This window comes from Dromaius novaehollandiae, chromosome 3, assembly GCF_036370855.1.
Source record: "Dromaius novaehollandiae isolate bDroNov1 chromosome 3, bDroNov1.hap1, whole genome shotgun sequence".
Taxonomy (NCBI): domain Eukaryota; kingdom Metazoa; phylum Chordata; class Aves; order Casuariiformes; family Dromaiidae; genus Dromaius; species Dromaius novaehollandiae.
In genome coordinates this window covers 65,421,053-65,445,912 of record NC_088100.1, presented here as the reverse complement: position 1 = coordinate 65,445,912, position 24,860 = coordinate 65,421,053, and the positions used below count along the sequence as shown (strand labels likewise).

The window sequence follows — 24,860 nt, the reverse complement described above, 5'->3', positions numbered from 1 at the left end:
AGACCGACCTGCAACCGGGAACAGTCACAGCTCGCAACCGAAGCAGGCGCCCGCGCAGTCGCACCGACACAAGGCCCCCATCAGCGGCCTCCCCCCAACAGCGGCCTCCGCCACTGACCCTTCAGCAGTGCGCGAGCCCGGCCGGACGGGCGAGGGGGCCCCACGGGCGCTGCCCCGCGGCAGGGCCGCCCCAACAGCCACCGTGCCCCAACAGCCGCCCCCGCCACCAGCTCCACAGGGTGCGCTACCGCCGGACGGCGCCGCTCCACCGGCAACGCCACATCCGGGTCTCGAGGAGGGGACAGTGCCTCATTGCTCCGACAGCCCCGTCCCACTGCGGGGCGCTGCAGATGCCGCCGGCCCCGCGACAAGGGAGGGAAGCGGGCCTCAGAGCGCCGCTCGGGAACTTTGTTCGCGCTCTTCCTCACTAGCCCCTCCCCGTCGGGCCTTGCACTTCCGGAGCCGCTCGCCGCCGCCGCCGGCGCGGAGGGGCCCGGCTTCCCGGGGCAGCTAGCGCGCCTTCCCCTCCCCTCCGCGCGCCGTGTCGAGCACGCGCGCTCGCCCGCTGGTTGGCGCAGGCGCGAGGAGAGACGCGCAGGCGCGCCGCCGTGTGGGAGGGAGGGCGCGGCGGGTGGGCGGTTGGTGGGGGAAGGTGTGAGCGGCCGCTCGCGCGCGGCCGTTGGCTGGGCGCGCGGCGGCGGCAGCGGCGTCTCCCCCTCCCCCGCCGGGCCGGGCGGCGCGAGGCGGTTCGGCGCGGTCTGCCCTGCCTCCGCCTGCCGGGCCGCCGCCGTTGGATGCGGGGCGGCGGCGGCAGCAGCGCTGCGCGGCGCTGGGGTGTAAGATGGAGGGCCTGACGCTGAGCGAGGCGGAGCAGCGCTACTATTGCGACCTCTTCTCCTACTGCGACACCGAGAGCACCAAGAAGGTGGCGTCTAACGGGCGGGTCCTGGAGCTCTTCCGCGCCGCACAGCTGCCCAACGACGTGGTTATGCAGGTAGCCTCAGCGGCTCTTCCCCGCCGGGCGGCCGCCCCCCGGCGGGCCTGGGCACCGCCCCGCCGTTAACAGTCCGCGGGGAGACGGCCTCGTCCGGGGCTGCCGCCCCTCCCGTGCGCTCGGCTTGGCCCGGGCTGCTCTCATGTCCTTCCCCGGCTGGGAGCCCTTCGGCGGGGCTGTCCCGCCGGAGGCAACGAGCCGGGGCGAGGAGGCCGGACCGGACCCGCTGGGCGAATCGGGGGCTATTGTCCGGCCCGAGGCGAGCCGGGAGCCGGCCAGCTGAGCCCGGGCGGGAGGGCAGGGCTGAGCCTTTCTGGCAGAGAAAAAAGGGGGGTCGGCGTGTAGCTGTGCAGACCGTGCTTGTAGCAGGGCCGCTGCTTGTGTATTCGTGGGGCGTCCAATCCCAAGACTGGGAAAGGGCCGCTGATAAACTCTAGTGGCCGTGTCCAGCAACTGGTAGGAAAGTGTCTCGTTTGATCCGTGTTGATAAAGTCCATCCAAAGCACGAGACCCCCAGAGTGCTTTTGGGATGTGGGGAAGGTTCGTCCTACAACTTACTGATGAAGAGCAGTACAGAAGAAAACCTGGGTTTGTATTTTTGGGTGCAGCTGAAGCTGATCCACTTTGCTTATGTCATGCGGTCCTTTTTGGGCATCTGTTCTCAGCTGGTATTAACTTACCTGTAGTCATCAAAACATCTTGTAATAATGAAAATTGCAGTGTTAAGATTGAATCAGGCCCATACTTGCAATATGTGTATGAAGAGTTTTAGCACTACTTTTCTTGGCCAGGTAACATACAAAAGCTGCTACTAGTGCAGAAAAGGCAGTCTACTCTGATGTGCCTCATGTAATTATTTGAGGAAATTATTCCCAGGGAGCCATACTTAATTTGTAATAATTGTTGCTTTTGCAGTTCCCCCATCAGTTTTCATGCCTTAAAGTTTTTGTCGTGTTTTGAAATCCTCTGAAAAATGCTGGGGGTAAAACAGCGTCAAAAAAGCCATTCTGTATATTTTGTAGTTTTATGCTCTTTCTAGATAAGCAGCACTCTTAACAAAGCATTGGCTAGAACTACAGTACACACATTTCGGCTTTCTGCAGTTTAGTAGCGGATTTCAGAAGAATACTTATGCTTAACGAGAGTTACTGATAATGTCTTCTGGGCCTGTAAAAACAAAGGGATTAGTTAAAGGAGTTTTAGATGCCCTCAGCTGTGTATTCCAGCTCAGTAGAAGAGGGTGATATTTGTTAAGGGTTGGCCTTTTCTTTTGTTTTTAAAGAAAGGCTAAAAGAAATATTTGTTACTAGTAAAACTAATTTTTTATTTGATGACTTGCTAGACTGTGCTTAATGTTAAGAGAGTCTTCATGGTCAGTATTATGAATGAAGTTCCTCAAGGCCACCCATTGTTTCTTTTTGTGTACAGCCAATCAATTTCAGAAGACGCATCCCAGAAAGTGAATGTTTACCTGTTTGATGTATTTAAAAATTGCTTTTCCATAAAACCTGCCTGGATCACTGTGTAGATAAAATAGGCTAGTGCTAGAGACTTTATTCTGTGCAGAGGTTTGGTGCAAGAGCAGAAGGACTTGGTGCTTCGGATACAAGTGGCCTATAGACTATAAGACTAAGACTATATTCCTGTCTGTTGCAGAGAAGGTAAAATATTTTTTTGCAAAGTAGAGAAAACTTGAAGGAAAGAAACTATTGGGGCATCATTCCATGGGTTCTAAATAAATTAATTCAAGAAGCAGACCTGGCTTATCACTGTAGTGATCTCAAGGAAAACCTTGCAGTTAAAACAGCAAACAAGATGTTAGATTGCATGAGGAATGAGACTGAATAATACAAAGAAAGTCAAAATGCCCTTAGCAGTTTGACCCACTTCAAATGCCTTGTGCAATCAATATTGGTCACCTATGAAGTACCTGGTATTTGTGAGGGGGAGAACCAGTTGCCCCCCTCCCCATAACTACCCAGTTGTGTTCTCTTTTCTGTTCCTCTGAAGCTCTTGGTCTTTGTAAGGGAAAAGAACTGGATTCGGTTACCCATTTCTTTTATTTTCCTGCAATACAAGTGTAGTACTAGTCATGTGAATGCTGAGTACTTTTGTAGGTGTTTAGTTTATTAACTTGGTGCAAAATTGCTGCTGTTCAAACTCAAAGGGACTGAGTAGTCCTGAGGAACTACCTGTAAGCTTTTCTCTTCAGCAGTACAGCTCTGTGTAGATACCTTTGAATAAATCAGAATTGATGCTGCTGAAAATGAAAATGCATGACTTGATTGCACTTTTAAGCACATAAATTGTTTTGTTCCCAAACCTGTGGTTTTGAGACTGAATATGCCTACAGCCTTTCCTGCAAGTAGTTATATTTATGTGAGACTTCTGTCCTGCAATAGAAAATTTAATACATGTGGCTAATTTTCTTAATCATTCTCATTTTTTCCTTTAAGGAACACTGTCAGCTGTGCATTAAATGGGAATAAACGAACATATCAACAGCTGAAACAGTTACTGTTACTGTATACAAATCCTGTGCTGACAAAGCAGTAAAAACGTGGAAATGAAAAACTAAATGGCCCTGTAGTATATATCCACAAAAGGATGCCCCTACCATTGCCACAGCAATAATGCCACAAACTGTTAAAACCTTAACTCTGCACATGTGAGGATGCCAGCCTTTCATTAACTCGTATTTCCTGTTTGTGTACATCCTTGAAATTAGCATTGAGGGAAAAGATTTGCATAGAATAGTGAATGGAAGTGTGTGTGTTGTGGTAACAAGTCCAGCTGCTTCACAACAGCTGTGAGTTTTTAAATTGCTCTCAGGGTGCGGTTTCACATTGCAGCTAAACCAATTAATGGTGAGCTATTACTGAAGGGGGTGGTTGAATCTTCCCCCAGCCATGTGGTCCTGCTGCTGCTTTCCCTTGCGGAGGCACTAGTGCTGTCTGATACTGGTGTGTGTTGGTTCCAGGGGGATACACAGGCAGAAAAAGAATCACAGTCTTTTTTGATTTTTAGCTCTGTATCAGATAGTTGTGGGGCTGAATGAATGTCAGCGCTGGCACAAACAAGGAGGCAGGAAAACTGCTTGGTGATGCTGGGGAAGGCGAGAACCATCCTCTTTAATAGCGACTGGATGGATCAGTTGTTACCTAGCATGGATTTCATGATTGCTTGAACCGCTCGAAGTTGGAGCTGCCATGTTTTCATTGCTTCTCTTATGCTGGCGTTGGCATGCATTTGAACAGACAGTGAGATGGTTCAGGGAGCTTGTACAGCCAGAAGTTGGGGGGGGGTTGTCGAGTTATTTTTCAGCTGGCTTAGCTCCCTGAGCTCATGGCTGTGTTGCATGTGCATTAGTGTTGGCACGAGGAGGGAGGCAGGACTGCAAAGCAGGAATGGTGGGGGCATGATGGGATTGCAGCAGCCCTGTTCTGTGTGGCTGCGGTAGAAGCACCACCATTTCGCATTGTTACCTGACAGAAAAAAAAATTCTCATTGGTCCAGGAACATGTTAGTACAGGAGTAATCCTTCTGCAGACATAATAGAGATCCAGTACAGTAGTAATTGTTTTCTGGAGATGATACCAGTTTCTTCTGGGCAAAATTAAGAGATTGAATATACTGACTTTGTGATACTTTCAGTCTAATCACAGAATTAAGATGCCCTGTAAGTGCTTTTATGTTTATGCAGCTATTATTGAAATTGCAAATATTAGATTTCCATTTTCTGAATTTAAAGTTAAAACAGAAGAATTTTGGCTGCCAAAAATGTGTGGAGACTCATTGTATACTGTAGAAGAATTGTGTGAATTTCCATCTGAAGTGAGTTGACAACTGTTAACACATCAATTTTCTTCATTTTGATTGCAACCACATATGGAAAGGTGAAAGGAAAGTTTTCCTAGCAAGAAAACTGATGCATAGTTTCATTTGGTTTTAGTAAATGAGACTGTAAAGTAAATGAGATGTAAAGTATCTGTGGAATAAAGCTAGTTTCAACTACTCTTAATAAAATGATTACATATACATTTTCTGAATAAAAGCATTGAGCTAAAAAAAAAGTCTAGGAATCCAAGAGCTATTGATAAATTAATACATAAAGCAGTAGTGAGCTAAAATCTGTAGTTCCCATTAGCCAGTAATATGACACAATAGGTGCGATGCTGAGGATCTCAGATTCGTACCCTGTATGCATTTCAAAAAATTTGCTTTGAACTAGTTCTAGCCTGGTCCTGTAGACTGAATAGTAGAATGAATTCATTAGGGTGTATTCCTAAAGTGCATCTTCTAGTTTAGCTTCGTACAAGAGAAATCTATTTGCATGCTCTGAGATATTTCCACAATATGAACCAGAGCAGAGAGGATTATCAGGAAACTTGCCTTGAAAGCACATTTCTGATACGAAGTAAAATACTAATGTAGGCGTGCTCTTAAAGTCAGTTCTTGATGCTTCTGTTCTGATGCTGAAATTTGTAAAAGCTGCAGTCAGCCAAAAAATACTGTGAAATTCATTATTTATGCATGGGATTAGTAATAATAGCTGTCCCATTTTTCAAATATAATGTTCTGAGAGATGAAAGTATTTGCATCAAAGACTTCAATACTGTATTTGTAGAATTCCTGTTAATGTGATGTAATCACAAAAATTTTACAAACTTGCACTGCTTTCTTTATGAATCCTAGAAACTTCAAGGTGAGGATGAAATCAGTTGTGCATATGATACTAATCTGAAATTAATGTGTCAAAGCATCTTGCTTTACCATATAGCATTACTGTAAAACAATAATATGTAAGTATTTGCATGTATTTGCTCTGAAGTTAAGGAATTGTCATCTTCAGTGTTGGCACTGTGCACCTGTTACCTGACTTCTAATTTAATATTAAAAAGTCTTTGACATGACAGATGAATTGTACAATTATGCCAAATTTCTGCAATTACAAATATGCTTGCATTAGCCCATTAAAAACCTAATGTAAAACCTATTTTAGTCTTTATTTTGGTAGTGAGAGTCAAGCCTTTTTTCATTTCTAAGGGTCTTTATGCTCAGACAGATCAGTTTTGATTGTTCCTGTGTCATGGATACAAGAAATTACTGCCACTAGTTGTCTGCTTCAACCCTCTATAAGAAGTTGCTGCTTTCACAGCAAGAGTTGTAAGAAAATGTGCATCTGTGGTGCAGGTTGTTTGTCGTAAAGTCCAGACTGATGCTGTAAATCCAGAAATTGTAGCTGATGAATGGGGACTGTGCAGAAAAATGGCTAAGGTTCAGGCATGTGTTCCTTTCTGTTGTTCTTGGGTTGATAATTTTGGCAGACATGGGGAGCAGAGAACAGGGAATGGTAACTTTCTGAGCTGCCAGAGCTGATCTGTTAGCCTGTAGTATTCTTTGTGTATTTTTTTTCCAGTGCTGTAGTTAAGTGATAGCCTTCCAAATCTCTGTATTATTCATTGAATTTAAAAGAATGTTGCTTGTGATTTCTTTATCAGATGATTTTTTTTATAACCATTGTTTTGTCTCTTTGTGCTGGTGGTAGCTGTGATAGATTACACCTAATTTGAGTTCAATAGGTACTTGAATTATAAGCCATAGGTAGAACATGGCAAAACAGAATAGCAGGTTCTCAATTTAAAATATTGATTTCTTTGTTAGAGACTGGATGTACAGAGAAAGGGGGCTAAGAAAATAAAAATTTCTTCATAGTGACTTTATTGCTGCAATTAATGTTTCAGTTTTTCCTACAGAAAGACTACCTGTTTATCAAATCACTAGAATTCACTAAATGCCAACTGCAAATAGAAGCTGAGCTAAAGCATGCTTAGGATTACCCGTGTGGTGGGGACATGCAGAAGAGTCAGCCTAGTTCTGATTAATATCTTTTCAGAGCTTGTGAGGTAAGAAGTTAGAATTCCTTATTCACTGCAAGTTCCATACCTTCCTTTCAACTATTTGGATCTCGACTATTTAAAAAAATATATATATGTAGCACTTTCAAATCTTTACACACACACCCCTCCAAAAAAGAAAAAAGTATGCTGTTTAAAAAGCTGTCCTTTCCTAATGATGACCTTTACTTGATCTGCACAGAAGCCCAATCTTTTTAATCACTTATGTATTCAAATCCTAGTTTGGAACCCCTCCCCATATATTTGGGGTATATACTTTTTATTTTAAAGCTTATAGCTTTTCTGCATGCCATTTAAAAATAAAATTAGTTTAGATTTCTTCTGAGGGATATTCATAACAGTTTATTATTAAGGTATTCTTCCAGTATGGAAATGCATAATTACATTTAGTATTTTAATTAGTTTGAGTAGTGTCATATCTCAGCAGCATTTAGTCAGAGAATCATCACATTGTTTTTTAAAGCAAAGGCAGGAAGTTAATGGCAAAACTTCAAAACTCTAGATAAGGCCTATTAGACTTTATTTTGTTTAGCTGATTTCTCAATGTAATTGTTTCTGAGCCTTTGAAATTGACCCAGAATTCCTACTGTACAGTGTTGTGTATGGTTAGTAATCCCTTCATAATTGCTGATGCCAACACAGAGTGCAGCTATTTTCTAGTATCATGTCTCAGCTTTGTTTGAAAAGTATTTTTCTTATGTGCTGTCAGAGGATTAATACCCTTTATAATGTGGTTGGATGGAATTGCAAAATCTTTTCGGAAATACCAGAGTCCTTTGTGTCAAATGCAGCTGCCATATAATCAGGTTAGTTGTACAAAATTATGTATTGTAAACTTGTTTTTTTCCCTGTAAAAGTAATTTTTTTTATTCGTTGTTTTGAGCACTTCCCTAGCCATCTATGAAAAATTGCAAACATATCTTCATTTTTGTTTACTCATCAATAGATGTTACTGCAGATGCTGTGGAACTGCAAGGTTTTGCTGCCAGTCTCCATGACTTTTCAGTTATACTTTCTAGCTTTCAAAGCATTAGTCCTTACAGACAGGTTTCACGCCTATGAAAAAGGTCATAAATATGTATTGTTTAAGTTAGGCCTGTCTTGTGGAAATCCTAGACTTTAAAGAGTTCTTCTACTCTTTGCTTGAATTTGAACTCCTAAGTGAGTATGGAGATTGTGTGTATGTGTGAGTATGTTTTAACAGTGAACATCCTGCCCTGTGGCATCAAACTTGAGATCTTTTTCCTGCAGAATTTCTTCTCATAAGTGAGTATGGTAATAGATATAGCTGCTGTATTGACTGTCAGATTTTCTTTTGGCTAGAGTTCTAGTAATGATTACTGCTAGGAGGATATATTTCTCATTTGTTCTTTTTGCTTTGCCATTTCTTTAGACCATAGGGATATTATTAAAGAGCAGTGTTTTTCTTTCAGTTGAGCAATAACTCACTCCATCACTATTTACATATGTGACTTGCATGTTTTCCAACTGTGGTTGGTGTCTACAGACTTAGATTATTCACTGACACTAAAACTCATTAAGACTTAAACTTGTCTGTCTCTGTATAAGGACTGCGTTTTGATAGGTTAAAGGACTTGGAAAAGATGACATCTGATCTTAATTTCTGGAAGGATTGACTTCTGAAGTCTAAAATGCTCCTGAATTACGTTAACAGAAGAATTAGTAGATCCAGTTTCAACTACATCTCTTTCAACTTCAGTAATTCCAGAAAAAGGTAACCAGGACTGAGCTATAGAAAATTTAGCATTAGATGGTAAGTTGCTCCTTCTTCAGAATATTAGTCATGAATTTTGTAGAAACCTCTTCTTACTACAATAGTTTATACAACTTGTGTTTTTTCTGAATTGAAATGTCTTAAATTGTTTAAGACCTAGTGTTAGTAGCTCTATTCCAAGTCCTTCTTAAATATAGCCAACGTAAATATGCAGTTTTTAAAGTTTAAACAAAACTTAATCTAAATTCTTATAGACATATTGTTAAGACTTGTAGATCTTACTGGGAAAAGGAAAGCAGTACAAAGCTAAGTCACTGATTGACACTACCTGGTCAGACTGACATGGAGGAGACTGAATTTAGGTAGGAGAGCAGCATAAGAGGATGGACGTAGTAACTACAGGTAAAGTTGTGTGGAAGTGCTCTGGAATACCAAGGCCAGATCTGAGCAGTCATATTTGGTTAGGCTGCAGCATGACCACTGTTTATGGGATCAGAGAAAGCCTCAATCTACATTGTGGCTTGTTAGCAAAAAAAGCCAGATGCTTGTGTTCATTCTTTAAGGCTTTTTTGTCTTGTGTGTTCTGCCATGGTGATGAAAGAAGAGTTTTAGTGAAAATATTAAAGTCCAAAGAGTAAGGCAATGGTAATTAGGGGGAAATATCAATTACTTGCTTAGAGTACCAATTTCCTGCAGTTTGCAGTGGGGTGTTAAAATTGCATGGAATGGCTGAAAGAAACTGAAATGTCAATATACATGCTCCTTCTGTTCAGTGTTTAGCATGTAAGAAATTTTGCAGGAAAAATATTCAATTTAATGTTGCAGGGCAGGAGTATTCATAGTTAGAACATCCATGTGACCTTCCATGAAGCAGCTTGCTTGACTCCTTATTGGATTAATAATTTGAAACACTAAGTATATTATTACTGTAAAATACCTCTTCAATGCCTGCAGAAGTTAGATGCTTTCTAACTACTTATATGGATACTTTGGCTGCTATTTTCTGTTCCATAAAAAATGGTCACTGAGTGTCACAGAATCATTTCTGGGAGTCTCAATTTAGCACAGACTGGCCCAGGCATTGCAAGTTGGTGCTAAAGTGTGTTTCCTCCTCTCGTGTTGCTTGACCTCATCATGGTCAAGCATGGCTGCTCCCAGTGGCAGCACTAAGAGAAAGCAGACAGCCTTGTTTGGGGGGGAATCCTTAGCAGCATGATACATGGCTGCATCTCCCCCTTCAGCTCTGTAAGTGTGACATTCATGTTAGGATGAATGCACAGTAGCATCCTTACAGTACTTCCTTACAGTACCTTGCAGGGTTTCTGGATGTTAATGTTCATGTTTGTCTTCTGCCTTCATCTTTTTAGGTGGGTTTGATGTTGAGTCTTGTAGCTTTTTACTTAAAGGACCTGTGCTGTCTTCTGTATCTTAGCTCCAACCAGATCATCATCTTAACATGAATGGGGCACGTAATCGGTTTGTCTTCCCGCTCTTCACATGAGAGGTTGTGGATGATCTGTCCTTTTTCTAAGACAGGAAAGACCCCATGCTGACATGGACAATGAAAATTTTAAGAATCGTCTTAAGCAGATAGTATGTTTCTTGTGCTTCCTTGCATAGGTTGAAGAAACCAAAGTCTATCTCGGCTTACTGAACATTCATGTGGCTTATCCATGGTCTGTTTTTTCCAGCAGTGAAATGTTGTTGGAATCCTGCCTCGTTAGGTTAGCAGGCATCTGCTTTGTGCTGGCCCTCTGCAAAATGAGGAGGCTGCCCCTGCCAGGCACTGAGAGAAATTCCATATATGTGCATGTTTCTCTTTACTGTGTTGCAAATTTCTAGAAATACATGTCTGTAGCTTGAGAGGTGAAAAGGTGTGTCCTGGGTACAAAGGCTTCATTCAGCATCCCTCCAGTTCTGCTGTTGTTTATCATGCATGAATTTAGATGCCTGCCATTACTGAATCTGTCCCCAGTAATTGTAAGGAATGTTTCTTTGGGTGAGGATTAAAATACTTCTTGTGGGATTGTAAGTACTCTTGAGGTGACATCCTTTTCATTTGCCTCAGTTGTGCCACTTCTGCCACTCTTGAATGCAAAGCACGGGACTTTCTTGAGGCTGTAGCTTTATAAGAAGTTTAGAGCCGAGTGAACAAAGTATTGCCAACCACAAGCTCCCATGCCTGTCTTGTAGCTGCTGAGTTGCTCATTGGTTGTACAGTAAACTGGTTCAGTTGAATAAAACTGCAGATAACTAAGCAAGGAGAAAAGTGAATAATATTCTGCTGGCTTGCTGAGTGGAGTGTTCAGATAGGTGAGCAGTAGTTAGTGCTCAGGAACACTTATCTTGTGACATGGATGATTCAATAAAACAGATTAAGACTCACTGCAATTAGTTCCTGTTTGTAAGTGGGAAGGTGTCTACTAGATGACACATTTCAAGTGGACCACATTTTCAGTGTAGCGCACTCACCTCCCCATTGTGATCTTTTGATTCTTGAAGCTAGGCTTTGTATTTTTAGTGGGGCTTCTAAATCACTAACTTCTGTATATGCCAAAATCTGTTTTTATAGCTCAGCTTGAAAAGATACCAAAGATAAATAAGTAAGATATATGAGACGGATTTAGAAATGAAAGATCTAAAACCTAACCAGTCTAAAGCAGTCTTTCACCTACTTACAGTAGGTGAAAATTCTGTTAATTAAATTTTTGATGTAGTACTGTTGAGTTTTAAAGCATTCACTTGTTATAAGATATGTATTTATTTTGTGCATCTGTCACAAATCATAATTTCAGTTTTTCAGTGCTTTTTGCTGCTTTTAGATTAACAGAGTGAAAGCAGGACTCCAAACCTTCCAAGTTTTCTTCTAGAAAAACCTCACTTTCTGCATCTCCCTTCCTTATTCAGCAGTTGGACACACTTCTAAACAAATTCCAAAGAACAGGGAGAGAATCATTCCTCTGAGACTTAAAAATGTTGGGTCATTCTTTGACCAACTAATTAACTTCTGTTCTTTTTCTTCTGATGTAATGAATTCTGAAATTACATTTGATTGAAACATGTATAGTTGAACCTGAAATGACCCATGGCATGGGAAAGTTTAGCTCTAAGTATTTATATAGAATTAATTGTCAAAGATGATCAGTAGGTTTTTTCTGTTGATATTTTAGTAGTCTACTTCTGCCATGGATAGCATTCTCGTTAATGAATTGCTGCATATTGGATACAAAATATTGTTGATACGCTTTTCATTTTAAATTGTGAATCAAAATCAATCTGTAGTCATAGTTATATTTGTATTAAATAACCTAAAACTGAATATAAGACTGTTCTTTTAAATTTTTTAGCATTTTTATTTGAAGAAGGCTCTTAGCTTGTTTTTTAATGTATTGCTCACTTTTCATTAAAAAGTTACTGTTAACATGCATAGCAAAAATGGAAAATCGTGCGATCGATGTTGAACAACATCTATATTCATTTAGTCTGGTTTAATTCAACTGAAGTCTTTACCAGGTATTGTAAAACTAAGGTGTACACTTGTCTTTGCAACTCTAGGGCATGTTTTATATATCATAGCTGATAATCATTCTGTTTAAGCATTAAAAATTTTAACTTTTACTGATCAAACACTGGAACAGGTTGCCCAGACAGGTAGTAGAGTCTCCGTTCTCAGAAGTATTTGAAACCTGACTGGACGTGGGCCTGAGTAACCTGCTCCAGCTTACCCTGCCTGGAGCAGGAAAGCTGGACTAGATGGTCTCTAGAGGTCCCTTCCAAACTCTGCTATTCTGTGATTCTGTGTAGAGTTTCTTTGTGTTTATAACTGAATAAACAGACAAAATTTCACACCAGCAATATAAATGAAGATTCGTGCAAAGTCACAGTAGGACTACTGAAACACCTCAAATTAAGAATGGTTATAAAAACAGGACCAACATTTTTATTCTACATTCCAATATGGCTTCTTTCTCTCTCAATATCCAGTGTGTGTATGTGTGTGTGTGTGTGTGTGTGTATATATATATATAAAAAAATAAAAACATATTTTTTCAGTGGATAGCAGATTTGTGTTAATACCTTAGTTCAGATGCAGCAATACAGAAGGTTCTCCAGTGAGCTTATTCACTCTCTTTCCCCCTTCCCCACTACATATGTTGCCACTGCCAGCCTTCAAAAGTTGCCTGAAAGTCTTGCCTCTTATCTCCCTCTTTTATGGAAAAGTTAGTGCTTTAATAATTCTCTATGAGCATATTAATGAAAAGTATTATGTAGGCGGCACATGTGCCTATATGTTGCTTCCTTTATTGTTTTACCACTGAAGAAGTCTCTGTGCATAAATACTGTTGTTCTTTTGCATGCATGGTGTTCGCAGGTCATAAGCTTGATCTGTCTTGTGGAAGAGTCTGTGAGGGAGAGTCATATTCTGGTAGTCTTTCCAAGAGAGGTTTAAGTTATGAAAAATGCATTTCACTATGTTTCATGGAAAAAATGTGACTTGTTGCATTTCACCTGGAGTCTTAAGGCACTTAGGTCTCTTGGATCTTCGGTTCACAAACCTTCCTAAGCTAAAGAACCTCTTATCTGAAACCTGCAAGAGTTCTAGAAGGTGCATTTTGATGTCAAAATACCACTTCCTGTGCGTCTACTCTGCACCAAGTCCTGATATTGTTGATGTTGCTGTTTCTTCTTTGCAGTATGGTGACTTTAGTGTGCGATTTCGTATTCTACAGTTTTTGCACTGATCTTTGCATGAACAGCAAGCAGTTCTGGAGTTGTCACCCCTGATTCACTTAATTGCAGTAGCGCGACCTGAAGATGTTCACAGCTAAGGAGATGCAAACAGCTATGGAGGATTGCCTCTTGAAGATAACACTACATTCCTTAACAAGTTTAAAGAAATTCCTTATCCTCTCTAATCCTAGGAAGATGAAGGTTGTAAGCATAAAGCAAATCTCAGAGAAGCAATCCTGATTTTTTAGCCTGTCTGTATAGCTTATTGCCTGTAGAACATTTAAATCCTCCTTCAAGAGATTATAGGTAGGCTGTTTGGGGTATGTTCAGACATGCTGTCAGTCCACAGAGGAGGCTCCACTCGATCTTTGCATTTAATGATTTTACTCATCCTTCAGTCATCTTTCTGATAGTATTATATGCTGCTTTTGAAGTAGAGAATTTGTTTAACTATATATGGGTGGATGAGACAGCTACTTGTTCAACAGTGTAAGGGCATTCTTTGTTGTTAGTTGTTTTTCTGTATCCATAGCTTTTTCCTTTTCTTGATACTTAAATCTGGCATTTTTTCAACATTTATATCTTTCCTTTGAATCTATGCTTGTCATTCTTTTATCATACTTATCAACTGTAGTAGCCTAATTATTAATCCAGTATTTAACGAGCTACCTATTGGCTCCAAAAATGACAATTTTTAACTGGGCACTGACTTTGAAATTGCCCAAGGCCGTTACTGTCTGATTGCATAGGTTCCAAATACCTGCTTCCTGTCATAAAGAGTTTTTCCAGAGTCTACTCAGTTATTCATCTGTCAGTGTTAGACCACTGGATCTACAAGCTTTTCCTGTTTCATGTGTAGCCAAGTACATGGATATTCATCAGACTTCCAGGAAACAGTGCTTTAAAGAAAGGCATTGCTCTTGCCATCATCCTGATTTTGACTGTTAGCTGTCTGTTGTTGAATCTCTAATGCTTTAATTCTGGCACTTATGAGTCATTACTTCCGACTTTAGTTTGGGTGTGGGCAATTTATTTCAGATGTTGATGCCTCAAAGTTTATCCGTTGAGTTGTCACCTGTCAATTTAGACTGTCGCTTGTTTTCTCGTGGCATGGTCTGTGCAGTCCAACTAGCCACAAATGTTTTGAACCATTTCCTTTAATTAATGAGCTTAAGAAAAATGCCCTGCTATCCCCTGACCTCTGTTCCAGACATCATACTGCAGAAATAGTATAGCAGGGAAAGGCAGTTAACGCAGGTGCTATAGGACAACATAGGAAGTGTAATGCAGACATAACCACGTGGTTTAATGAAGCTAGCTTCTGTTCAGCAGGATTGGAGTGCTCTGCACAGTCCTAGGCCTGCTGGTCTTTTGGAGGCTCCTTTGGAACTAAGTGTTTGTCAGCATCCCACTCCTTCCTGTACCAGGTTTCACAACAGCTTGGTTATTTTGATGGGTTCCTAGAAATATGGTGAGGAAACACACACGCAGCTTTTTTGAGCCATATGTAGCTCAACTGTAGTTAATGAACCCATCAGTTTGATTATGCATAGTCTTTCCTGTGTCAACAGCGCTGAGGCATTCATGCTAACTTCTCATGGACTTTGTGGTTCAGATGTTGCTATGTGAAAATGCAGTTGACTTTTTTTCAACTGGAACTTGCCTAAAAACAATCACTGTGAGCTTCTCTGCTCTTCAGAACTGCCTCCCAAGAGATCCAGGAAATAACAGCTTTTTCTAAACACAATAATAGTCCATCCCAGTAGTCAGGAAAATGAGAAGACATACCAAGAGACCAACTTTGCTAAACAGGGAAGTTATGACTGATCTCTTTGAGGGGTGAGGAGAGAAATTAGTGCCAGTGAATGCAGGTGTGGCTGAGATTTTTCAGTGCCTTCTTTGCATTGATCTTCACAGATGAGGTCTCCTGAGCCTTTGTGCCTGGAGATAGTACTGAAGCAATGCAAGAAGATCGAGTCATGGATCTTCTGAGAAATCGTGACCTGTACAAGTACACAGGACCAGGTGGGATGCACCTGAGGGTGCTGAATGAGCTGGCTAGTGTTATTGTGAGACTGCTCGCTCTCATCTTGGACTGGTTGTGGAGATCAGGGGAGGTCCTCAGTGACTGAAGAAAGATATGTTGCAGCAATTTTTAGAAAGGACAAGAAGGATGATTTGGGGAACTACGGGCTTGTGAGTCTCATTTGGGTCTGGGAAAATCCTGGAGCAAGTCTATGGAAGCCATTTCTGGGCACATGAAGGAGAAGGTAGTGATTAAGATTAGCAAGCATGAATTTACCAAAGGTGCTTATCAACCAGACTTCCTTCTGTGATGGAATGACTAGGCCTGTGGTTGAGGGGAGAAGAGCAGTAGATGTCATCTACATTGACATTAGCAATGGCTTTCAAAAAAGTGTCTCACAGCATTCTGTGGGATATCATTTGGGGTATTATAGTCTAGATGGAACTCTTTGACTGGTAAAGAACTGACTAGATCATTGAACTTAGAGCCTGACTTTGAACCTATCCTTTTTAATGTCATCTTGGTGGCCTGGAAGAAGCAGAAAGGCACATTTACTGAGTTTTCAGGCATGCAAAGTGGTGGGTGCAGTCAATACGTTTGAGTACACGACTGCCATTAGAGGGACCTAGGCAGGCTAGAGGAATGGGCCAACAGGAGCTTATTGAAATTCCACAAAGAAAAATGCAAAGTGTTGCACCTGGGTGGTACTAACTACCTGGAGCAGCATAGGCTGGAGGCTGACTGGCTGGATAGCAGCTTTGCAGAAAAGGACCTGGTGTTCTTGGTGGACAGTTGGCTAGGTAGTATGAGTCAACAGCATGCTTTGTCAGTGATGAAAGCTAACAGCATATTGGACTATGTTCAAAAGAGTGTGACCAGTAGATCAAGGGAAGTGATTGTTCCCTATTACCTGGCACTCATCAGATCATATTTGGAATACTGCATCCAGTTTTGGGCTCCCCAGTATGAGAAGGGTGTTGATAAACTGGAGCAAGTTCAGCGGAGGGCCACCACAGTGATCAGGTGCTGCAGCACGTGGCCTTTGAAAAGAGACTGCGGGAACTGGGCTTGTTTAGCCTAAGAAGGCTTTGGGGGAGGAGGGGACCTAGTAGCAGCCTTCTAGAACCAAAAAGGAGGAGGTTATTGAGAAGATGGAGTCAGGCTCTTTACCAAGCTGTGCAGTAGGGAAAAAGACAACAGTATGGTGGAAACTGGTATCATAATCCAGGAAAGATTGGTAGAAACTCAGAATATGAATTCATATATAAAACATATAAGTTTTCTAAGAGCAGAAATTATAGCACCAGACTGTTAATTAAACTGGCCAGACTGTTTTAGACATGTTACTGGAAAGTGATGCAAACAGAAGCAGGCAGGTCCCCTGTTTTAACAAAATCGGAGGAGTTTACGAGCTTTGCTAATGTTGACTGACCTTGTTATCATAGGCTCATCATGTTCAGAAGGGACCTTGGGAGGTCATCTACTGCAACCTTCTGATCCAAACAGGACCAGCACTTGGTTCAGTCCAGGTTGGGCAGGGCTTTAATCAGATAGGTCTTAAAAACCTCCAAGGACATAGATTCTGTTACCTCTCTGGGCAGCTTATTCCAATGCTTAATGCCCATATGCAGTTGGAACCTTCCCTATTAAATATTCCCTACTGTGCAGTTTGGTAAAGAGTCTAACTCCATCTTCTCAGTAATTTCTTCCTCCTCAGTTCTGGAAGGCTGCTATTAGGTCCTTGCCCCCACCAATTCTCTTAGGCTAAACAAGCCCAGCTGGTTTATTAAAATAAAACCAACCAAATAAAAATCTGAATAAAGCTGCATACACAGATTTTAGTCCTGTCTACAGCAGTGATATGCATAAAACTTTTCATAATAGACTGTGTATTACTAGGATTTTTGAAGCAACATTTTGCACTTATTTTGAGGCAAATTCAGTGTATATTACCTGAAGTGTTGTTTAGCAGTACTCATTTTAAACCTCAAAAGAAATCATGAGGAAGAACAGAATATGGAAAGAAAGTTTGTAAAGTTATTTAATTAATTAAAGTTATTAAGTTCATACTATTGGCAAACGCCTGTACATTCTTATTCTTCCAGATCTTTTACTCCTGATGACTCCGCTCTGATCCTTAGGAAATAACAAAATGTATATGAACTACTTAAAGTGCAGGGAGGATATATGTATTTCAGTTCTCTGCTACTGTCTACAAGAAAGGGAGAGCACATCTCCAAGTAGAATTTTATAGTTTTTTTTTTAACTGACTTGATTTTGCAGTACAAAGAAGTGTCTAGAGTACTTTTAAACATCAGCTGTGTTATATATGTGTAAAATACTGAAAATATGCAGCTTTATAAAAACAAGTTCATCTTTCGTGCTCTGCGGTTTTGTGCATAAGAACACTTCAAAGGAAAAAGCAATAGTGGAATAAGTTGCTGACAGGAGTGTTTTACTGCTGACCTAGGTCACTGAGATCAGCAGTATCCAGCCTTCTAGCCCCTAGAGTGATTAAAAATGTCTGAATTCAATTTGAAAATAATTAAAATGATTCTGTGTTGCCACAGCAAAATAGTAGAGAAGCTAGGAGTGTTATGAGCAACTGCTAATCCCCTCCCCACCTTGCTGTACTGGCTCTGTCCTGTCTTGCATTCTCTCTTCCCCCCCCCCCCCCCTTGCATCTTGGAAAAAGCAAGGTGAAGATTTCAGTAGCCTTTTTTCAAAATTCATAGCAAAGTAAGTATTCTCTATTCGGTTATACACAACACTGGGAAAGAAAAGGGAATAACCTGATCCCATGTGAACATCACTGTTCTTGGTTACATTTCTTAGATGAACTAGACCATCTGTGAGAACTTGAAGTTCTGTGTTCTCAGTCAGTGCTGAAATGCATGCATGCATATATGTGGATATTTGTGTGTGTTCTGAAAGAATGCTTTGTAGATTTGTTTTACAAGTTGGAAGTTATGAGCTACAGCAAGCCTATGTCAGAGTAGGCTGCCAGGTACTACTTGTAGTTGTCCAGGATTTTCACTTTTTATAAGTTCTAACCTCTCCATTGCAATTTCTTTTGGGAGAGATTTGGAGGCAGGAGCGTTTCTCTAACCTGCTCAGTGACACACTGTTCAAATTTGGCTGAGAATCATTGAAAAATCTTCATCTTTATGTTTTTGGAGTACATCTGACATAATCAGAAGAATGCTAACGATGTTGAATACCCTTGAAGTGTCCTTCCTTTTCTGTAGCTGCAACTGGAGAAACAAAGATGTTATAGCTGCTAATAGACTCGTTGATAGAGACCTAGGATGTTTATTAGGTGATTTTGTGTAAAAGAGTTGGAAATAGGAAAATGATCCCACCAACTAGTCTCTTTTGTTCCATCTCACATCGTATCTCTGTAGAACCTCCAAAGCCTGGGTGAAAGAAAAGATGGATAATTAGGAAAGCCTTAAGTTTGAGGCTTGCTACTTTTGTTGGTTATCAGGAATCCCGTACTCTTTGACCCTTGTCACTAATATTTAGAGATTGCATGTGGAGTTGTTACTGAAAGATAGCATAAAGAACACGAGCATTACATGCCAGGTGTGCTGATGTTAAATGTACTAAATAGCTTCTATATAGCAGTTAGTATCTTAACTTTCTTCACAGAAGTAACTTTTCCTTTGTTTTTTTGCAGATTATGGAGCTCTGTGGTGCAACAAGACTTGGTTATTTTGGAAGAAGTCAATTTTACATTGCTTTGAAACTTGTTGCTGTGGCCCAATCTGGTCTCCCTCTAAGAGTGGAAAGTTTAAATACAGGTAAATCAAAGGGTGAGGAGTAACTGTGTCAATAAACAGGATTATTGTAGCTGGCTCAGATTCTGATAGAGCAAGCTTGTTAATTACTGGAGTCTTCTATTTATATATATATAAAATATATATATTTTTATATGTATATATAAAAAAAAAGTGTTGCTACCTTAAAAAAATTGAAAATAATTTTAGAACATGAGGGTGTATATTCTTTCCATGTGCTGAATGTGAGATGCCTTACTCTACTGAGAATGAGATAAGCAGTATGCTCATCATGGGAGCAAATGGATAAATACGACCGGCTAGTGCAGGTACAAGTTTTTTTCCTAGATTGCCGCATGGTAACTTGTTTTTGTGCTATATCCTGTAAATAGAAGTACTCAGCGGACTAATTTGAAGGAAAAGACAAATGCAACATTTACAAGGTTTTGTAGTTACTGAATTTATTGAGCCTTGATTGCAACAAATGAGAGGTTATCTTTTCTGGACCCACTACATTCTTTTGTTTTCCGCTTGCTTAGGTATTACATTTTTCTCTCTTGTTAGCCCAAATAGGAAGATTAATGTCTTAAGATTGGCATTTTTCTAGTGAATAACCTGACTTGCAAAAGATCTTTCTGTAAATGGTCTGTTATCAGCCAAGATAGCTGTCATCCTAATTTTGGAAGACCATGGTGGAGATAGTGAAGTAGGAACAGGATAAAAACTGGCTCTAGAAGGGTTCAGGACAGCCCAAAGAGCTTGGATTCTACGCTCTACTGTAGCCTGCTGGGTTGCTGTTATATAAGTGGATCTGTGTCCAGGTTGCTCTGTGGAATGAGAAGAGATTTAGAAAGATCAAGTAGTGAGTTTTAAGCCATTGTAGTCATTTGCAGCAAAATATGCAAATCTCAGCTTAGATGTATCTCTGGAGTACAGCTTTGCATCAGAGTGACTTCTGTGGTAGATTTTGTTTGTGGAATACATGTTATGATAGAATCTATATATGCTGGTAATTAAAGATTAGGAGTCCTTACGTCTAAAGGATGTAGATTAGATGGAGTTTGTAAGAAAAGCTCTGTTAAATCCAAGATCTGATAGGCCTGAAGTATTTGACAAAGCTATTAAAGAGCAAGAATCATCATGTAAATTTTTAGTTATGTTTATGTTTACAGCTGTGCTTCTGCAAACAGTAGATGTTGCTTTCATGGTTTTTGTAGCTTTTTGGAAATATGCATGGTTTTATCCAGTGCTTTGCTAGTATTCAAGTTTCTTGCTCACAAGCCACCGTATGATCATGAATTCTTTCCCTAGTTCTCCTGCTGAGTGTCCCCAAGATCTAAAGCTTCAGTGAGTTTTAGTAGAGAGTTATAGAATTAGATAGTTGGAAAAGGGACCTTCAGCTCTTAATATCTGATAGAACTGAAACTTGATATAACAACAATTACGGGATTGCTCATCAAACTTCTGTTGAAGAAGGCAAGGACTAAAATCTGTGCATGTAGCTGTATTCAGATTTTTATATGGTTGGTTTTATTTTAATGTAAGACACCTTAACTGGGAGGAGGCTTTCTAATTAAAAAAAGGAAAAAAAAAGACTTGGCTGTACTATCAGAAGAAATTTGAAGGAAGGAATTGAAATGAAAGTGCAAAATTAATTCCAAAATACTGTTGTAAAATTAGCAAAGAGCCACTGGAACTTGTGTAATAGAATACACTTCCTTGATTCATGACAATGCTAGGAATACATTAATGGTTTCTAGACTTCTAGGAATAATTTTCTGTACTGGTTCCAAACCTACCAAATACAAGTATAATTGGTCGACAGAACATTTATTTTTACCCTAACTGTTTTTAGCTTTGGTTGTCTGTTGCCTTGGTTGCAGTGGTTCCAGTCCTGTTGCTAAAGTTCATGTTTCTAGGATGATTCAAGTGCTGTTGTAGCAGCTGCTAAACAGCTAAAATATGGCATGCTGAAGACTCATAAAATGATTCTGAGCTTGGGTTACCTTTCTTTGTGACCTGGGATTCAGCAGCCTGGCCAGCTGGGTTTTGCCCACAGTCTGTCTCCAAGAGAACTGGAAGAAGAACTGTTAGAACCATCCCCAAACTGAGCCATACTCTCTTATCAAACTAAAGCAGTTAACAAGAGTTAAAGCTTGTATTCTAGGACACTTACTTTTTCTCTCTGCAGTTTATGCATGTTTTTTATTCAGAGATTGTCTTATGTTAGTCACTCTTTTATCCTTACATTTTCTCTCCTCACTTCTCCTTGTTTCTTTTGCTTTTGGTTCTCTGTTTTTCTTCAGTAGATGGGGAAGCTTTCTTTATATGAATTGCTGAATAGAGGCTGCAGTCAAATTTTTGGGTACTCAGTCCATCCAGTACAGATCTCACCCAATTGGTTCTTACTTAATGAAATGCTTTTTTGATTGCTCAAATGTAGTATACTAAAAATTCTGGCTTTAGTTATGGTACTGCAAACCTCTAAATCTGTTGTTCCTAGAAAATGTTCTCTCCCAGAAGCTAAGAACTTAGATACTAATGAGCAGGTATTAGTTGGTTCAGACTGTTTCAATGTAATGTTTATTTTCTAAGTATGGAATACTTTCTTTTTCTGGTGGAAGGAAAATGCTAACAAGGAGGTGGGTGTGAAAAGTACAGAGAGCTTTTTAAGTAGCTTCAATTTAAGATCTTAATTCCGTTCGTAGAGCTATCACAAGTATATTTGAAGAATTTCTGAACGGTAACAAACGTGTTAAGTTAAACGCGCTGCAGTGTTAAAAGCGAATTTTTCTGCTTTTATGAGAAGAAGACAGATGGGGAGAGGTTAAAATGGCATAGTTCAATGTCTTTGTAAAAATTTATACAGTACAGTGAAAATAAATCCATATTTATCCAGTCTTTTTTTTAAGCGAGACAATGACTAGAATATTTTGTTTATGAGCCCTGTTTTGTGAGATGAAGTGCTAAATGTCTCATACCAAAGACTCATATTGGAACAATCAGTTGCATAGACTGCACAGATTTTCCCCTGTGCTAGTTGCCTGTTCTAGTGGTTGTATTATGCCCTCTTTTGCAAGCATAAGAATTTTCACTTGTATGCAGTGAAACTTTTTCACCTTTTTTTTGTGGCTAGTTCTAGTTCACTGTTCAGTGACATGAATGACTTCCCTAGTATAACACAGGGAACAGTGCAGATGGGGAAATGAGCATCTAGGAATGAGGAAGGCATCTGATATGTAACCACAAACTTAGCAAGTAAACTGTGTCGCCTGCTTCTTCCCTGTGATGAAAACAGTTTGGCATGTTGAGTTAAGTTAGTGAGAGAGGCTTAAATCAAGTTTGTTCTTACTGGTGTGTTTTCCTTCAATACAGGATACATAAAGGTCTCTAGTTGTTGAGTGTTATAGATTCAGATGAGACTCTTCAAATCAGTTTAATGTTCATTTTTTTATATAATAAACTGTTGTAGTTTTGTCTAATATTTTAATAATATTGATAGTACCACTGACCAGTTTTTATAACCAAAATTAATAGATATACAGGAGTTAACATAAAAAAAATAAACTTCAGCCATGCTTTTAAGTTTGTGTGTGTGTGTGTTGGAAAAACAGTTGCAAGCTCTACACCAAATTTACAGTTTATTTTGATTCGCAGTGGACCTGTGAGAAAGTTGTGGTCAGGATTCAGAAAAGTGGTAGACATCTTACAGTGAGACATTGGAGATTTATATAACCTCATTTTTATACGAGACAACACTGAACCGAGATGCATAAAGCTAAGGACCTCTTAGCTTTTTGTAGAAACTTTAAGTTTGTAGGTGTTTGTAACAAAGTGACAGTTGATGTTGGAGTGTTCCCTGTTGTATTGTAATGAAACAACTAATTTAGCTTCTCATATAGAAAGGTGTGCACAGATTAAGCAATACTTGCAGTATTTGCAATAAGGTTAAATTACAGTTTCTGCTGTGAAAATAAACATAATACCAGTTCATTAGAAAAAGGTTGTTACATATACTGCAGTATTTTTACATTTGTTTTTACTGATGAACCATTCTGTATGAAGACACTAACACTCTAATTTTAGGTATATGCTAGAAATGGTAGATAATTTTTTGAAAAATCACACTTCAGTAATTAAAATGTTGGTAAAACTAAGAAAAATGAGCTGAATTCAGATTGTGTTTAAATGCAATGGCAATCGAACAGAGTTGTGGTGCAAAACTGTTATGTTTATGGAGCTAGGTGAAGTCTTCTCAATATATTAAAACCAGAACTTGGGTAGCAGAATCATAAAATATGCTGCAGAAAAGTCATTTTTTTTTCCAGCTGGCAGCTATTGGCTTGACTATAGCAGCAGTCTCTGTTTAAATGTGGCATGTGTTAAATTTTAAGTAGGAAGTAAAATTGCATTTTATTTATTTATTTTTTTTTAAAGCCTCATACTTACATGGCCTGCTCTGTTCTTTAACAGTAAAGGACCTCCCTCTTCCCAGATTTGTTGTGTCAAAGAATGAACAAGAATCAAGACACACAGCCTTGTATTCTTCAGATGCTGATAACGCAGCTTCGTATTCAGGTGTAATTCCTCCTCCACCTGGCAGGATACAAGTCAAAAAAGGCTCTGTGAGCCATGATACAGTTCAGCAACGTACTTCAGCAGATCAACAGGTAAATTAATTCAAATGATTAACTGGGACTCTTAATTGCTACTTTGCTGCATAGGTATCAGACTGGAAGTGTTTCTGTTGCTTTTGATACAGTTTCATCAGACCCCGCCCCGAGGTATTAATATATACAGAAAGACTGCTTATGCTTCTGAAACACTTGCATGTGAGAGGTATTTTTGAACAGTCTTAAAGTCTGTGTTGGAAATATTGGTGCTAATTCTCAAAGAATTGAGACAGAAAACAAAATAAACATTTTAATGTGTAAGATACGATAGTAAGTATTAAGTTTTAATCATTACGATATTAATAGTTCGCATCAACTTCCTGGACTTCCAAACAGCATTGCTGAATGCCATGGAAGACTGAGCATCTAGTCTTTCAAAATGTTACCCTATGTTTAAATCTGAAATACTTTATTCAGGGGAAAAAAAAATCTCAGTGTGTCTTCTCTTTATAGTTACATTTGATTGTTCAGCAATTTAAGTGGGGAGGATGAGAATCGGAAATGAACAGAAAGACAGTAGTTTTCACATAGCTTTTCACTGTGCTCTAATGATGAGATAACTGAAAACTGATTCCTTTTGCTCACTAGTTCTTTCATCTTCAGCTTAAGGGAGGGCTGAATGAATGAAAAGCTGAAAAGGCTTATATCTCTGAATATTCTTCCTCATAACTCTTTTTGTTTAAAAGCTTTGCTGCTTATTCACCTAAGAGCTTTATACTTTCTTTCCATTACGGCATCTATACGCTGGTGCTTCCTATCAAAATGAGAGCGTTAAGTGCAAACATTCTTTTGTTGGGTGCGTGTGTCTTTGTGTAGCTGACTGTCCTGTTTTCCTCCTCATGATGTGTCCTTTCCTGAGCTGTTTTATAAGGAATCAAGAAACTTGCAAACATTCCTTAATGTCTTTGGGAATGAAGGAACTCACTCAAAAACATTTATTTATCTCTCCAAGAATAGCCCAGACTCTTCCAATATTGAAGAAAAAGCAAACTAGCAGATGCTGT

General features: G+C 39.9%; 1 protein-coding gene across 12 annotated transcripts in view; it reads left to right on the top strand.

The window, feature by feature from the left end:
- The first annotated feature begins 570 nt into the window (after positions 1-570).
- Positions 571-24,860, top strand: part of REPS1 (RALBP1 associated Eps domain containing 1) — a 66,936-nt gene continuing 42,646 nt past the window's right edge. For 7 of the 12 annotated variants that reach the window (XM_026121571.2, XM_064509057.1, XM_026121582.2 and 4 more), the window contains exons 1-3: positions 572-994; positions 19,084-19,207; positions 23,657-23,853. In XM_026121571.2, coding sequence (XP_025977356.1) covers positions 842-994; positions 19,084-19,207; positions 23,657-23,853 — 474 coding nt within the window. In that variant the 5' untranslated portion in view covers positions 572-841. Of the gene's footprint in view, positions 995-6,750; positions 6,901-19,083; positions 19,208-23,656; positions 23,854-24,860 lie in introns of all 12 variants that reach the window. The other 5 variants (XM_064509058.1, XM_026121597.2, XM_026121565.2 and 2 more) reach the window with 3 other exon arrangements.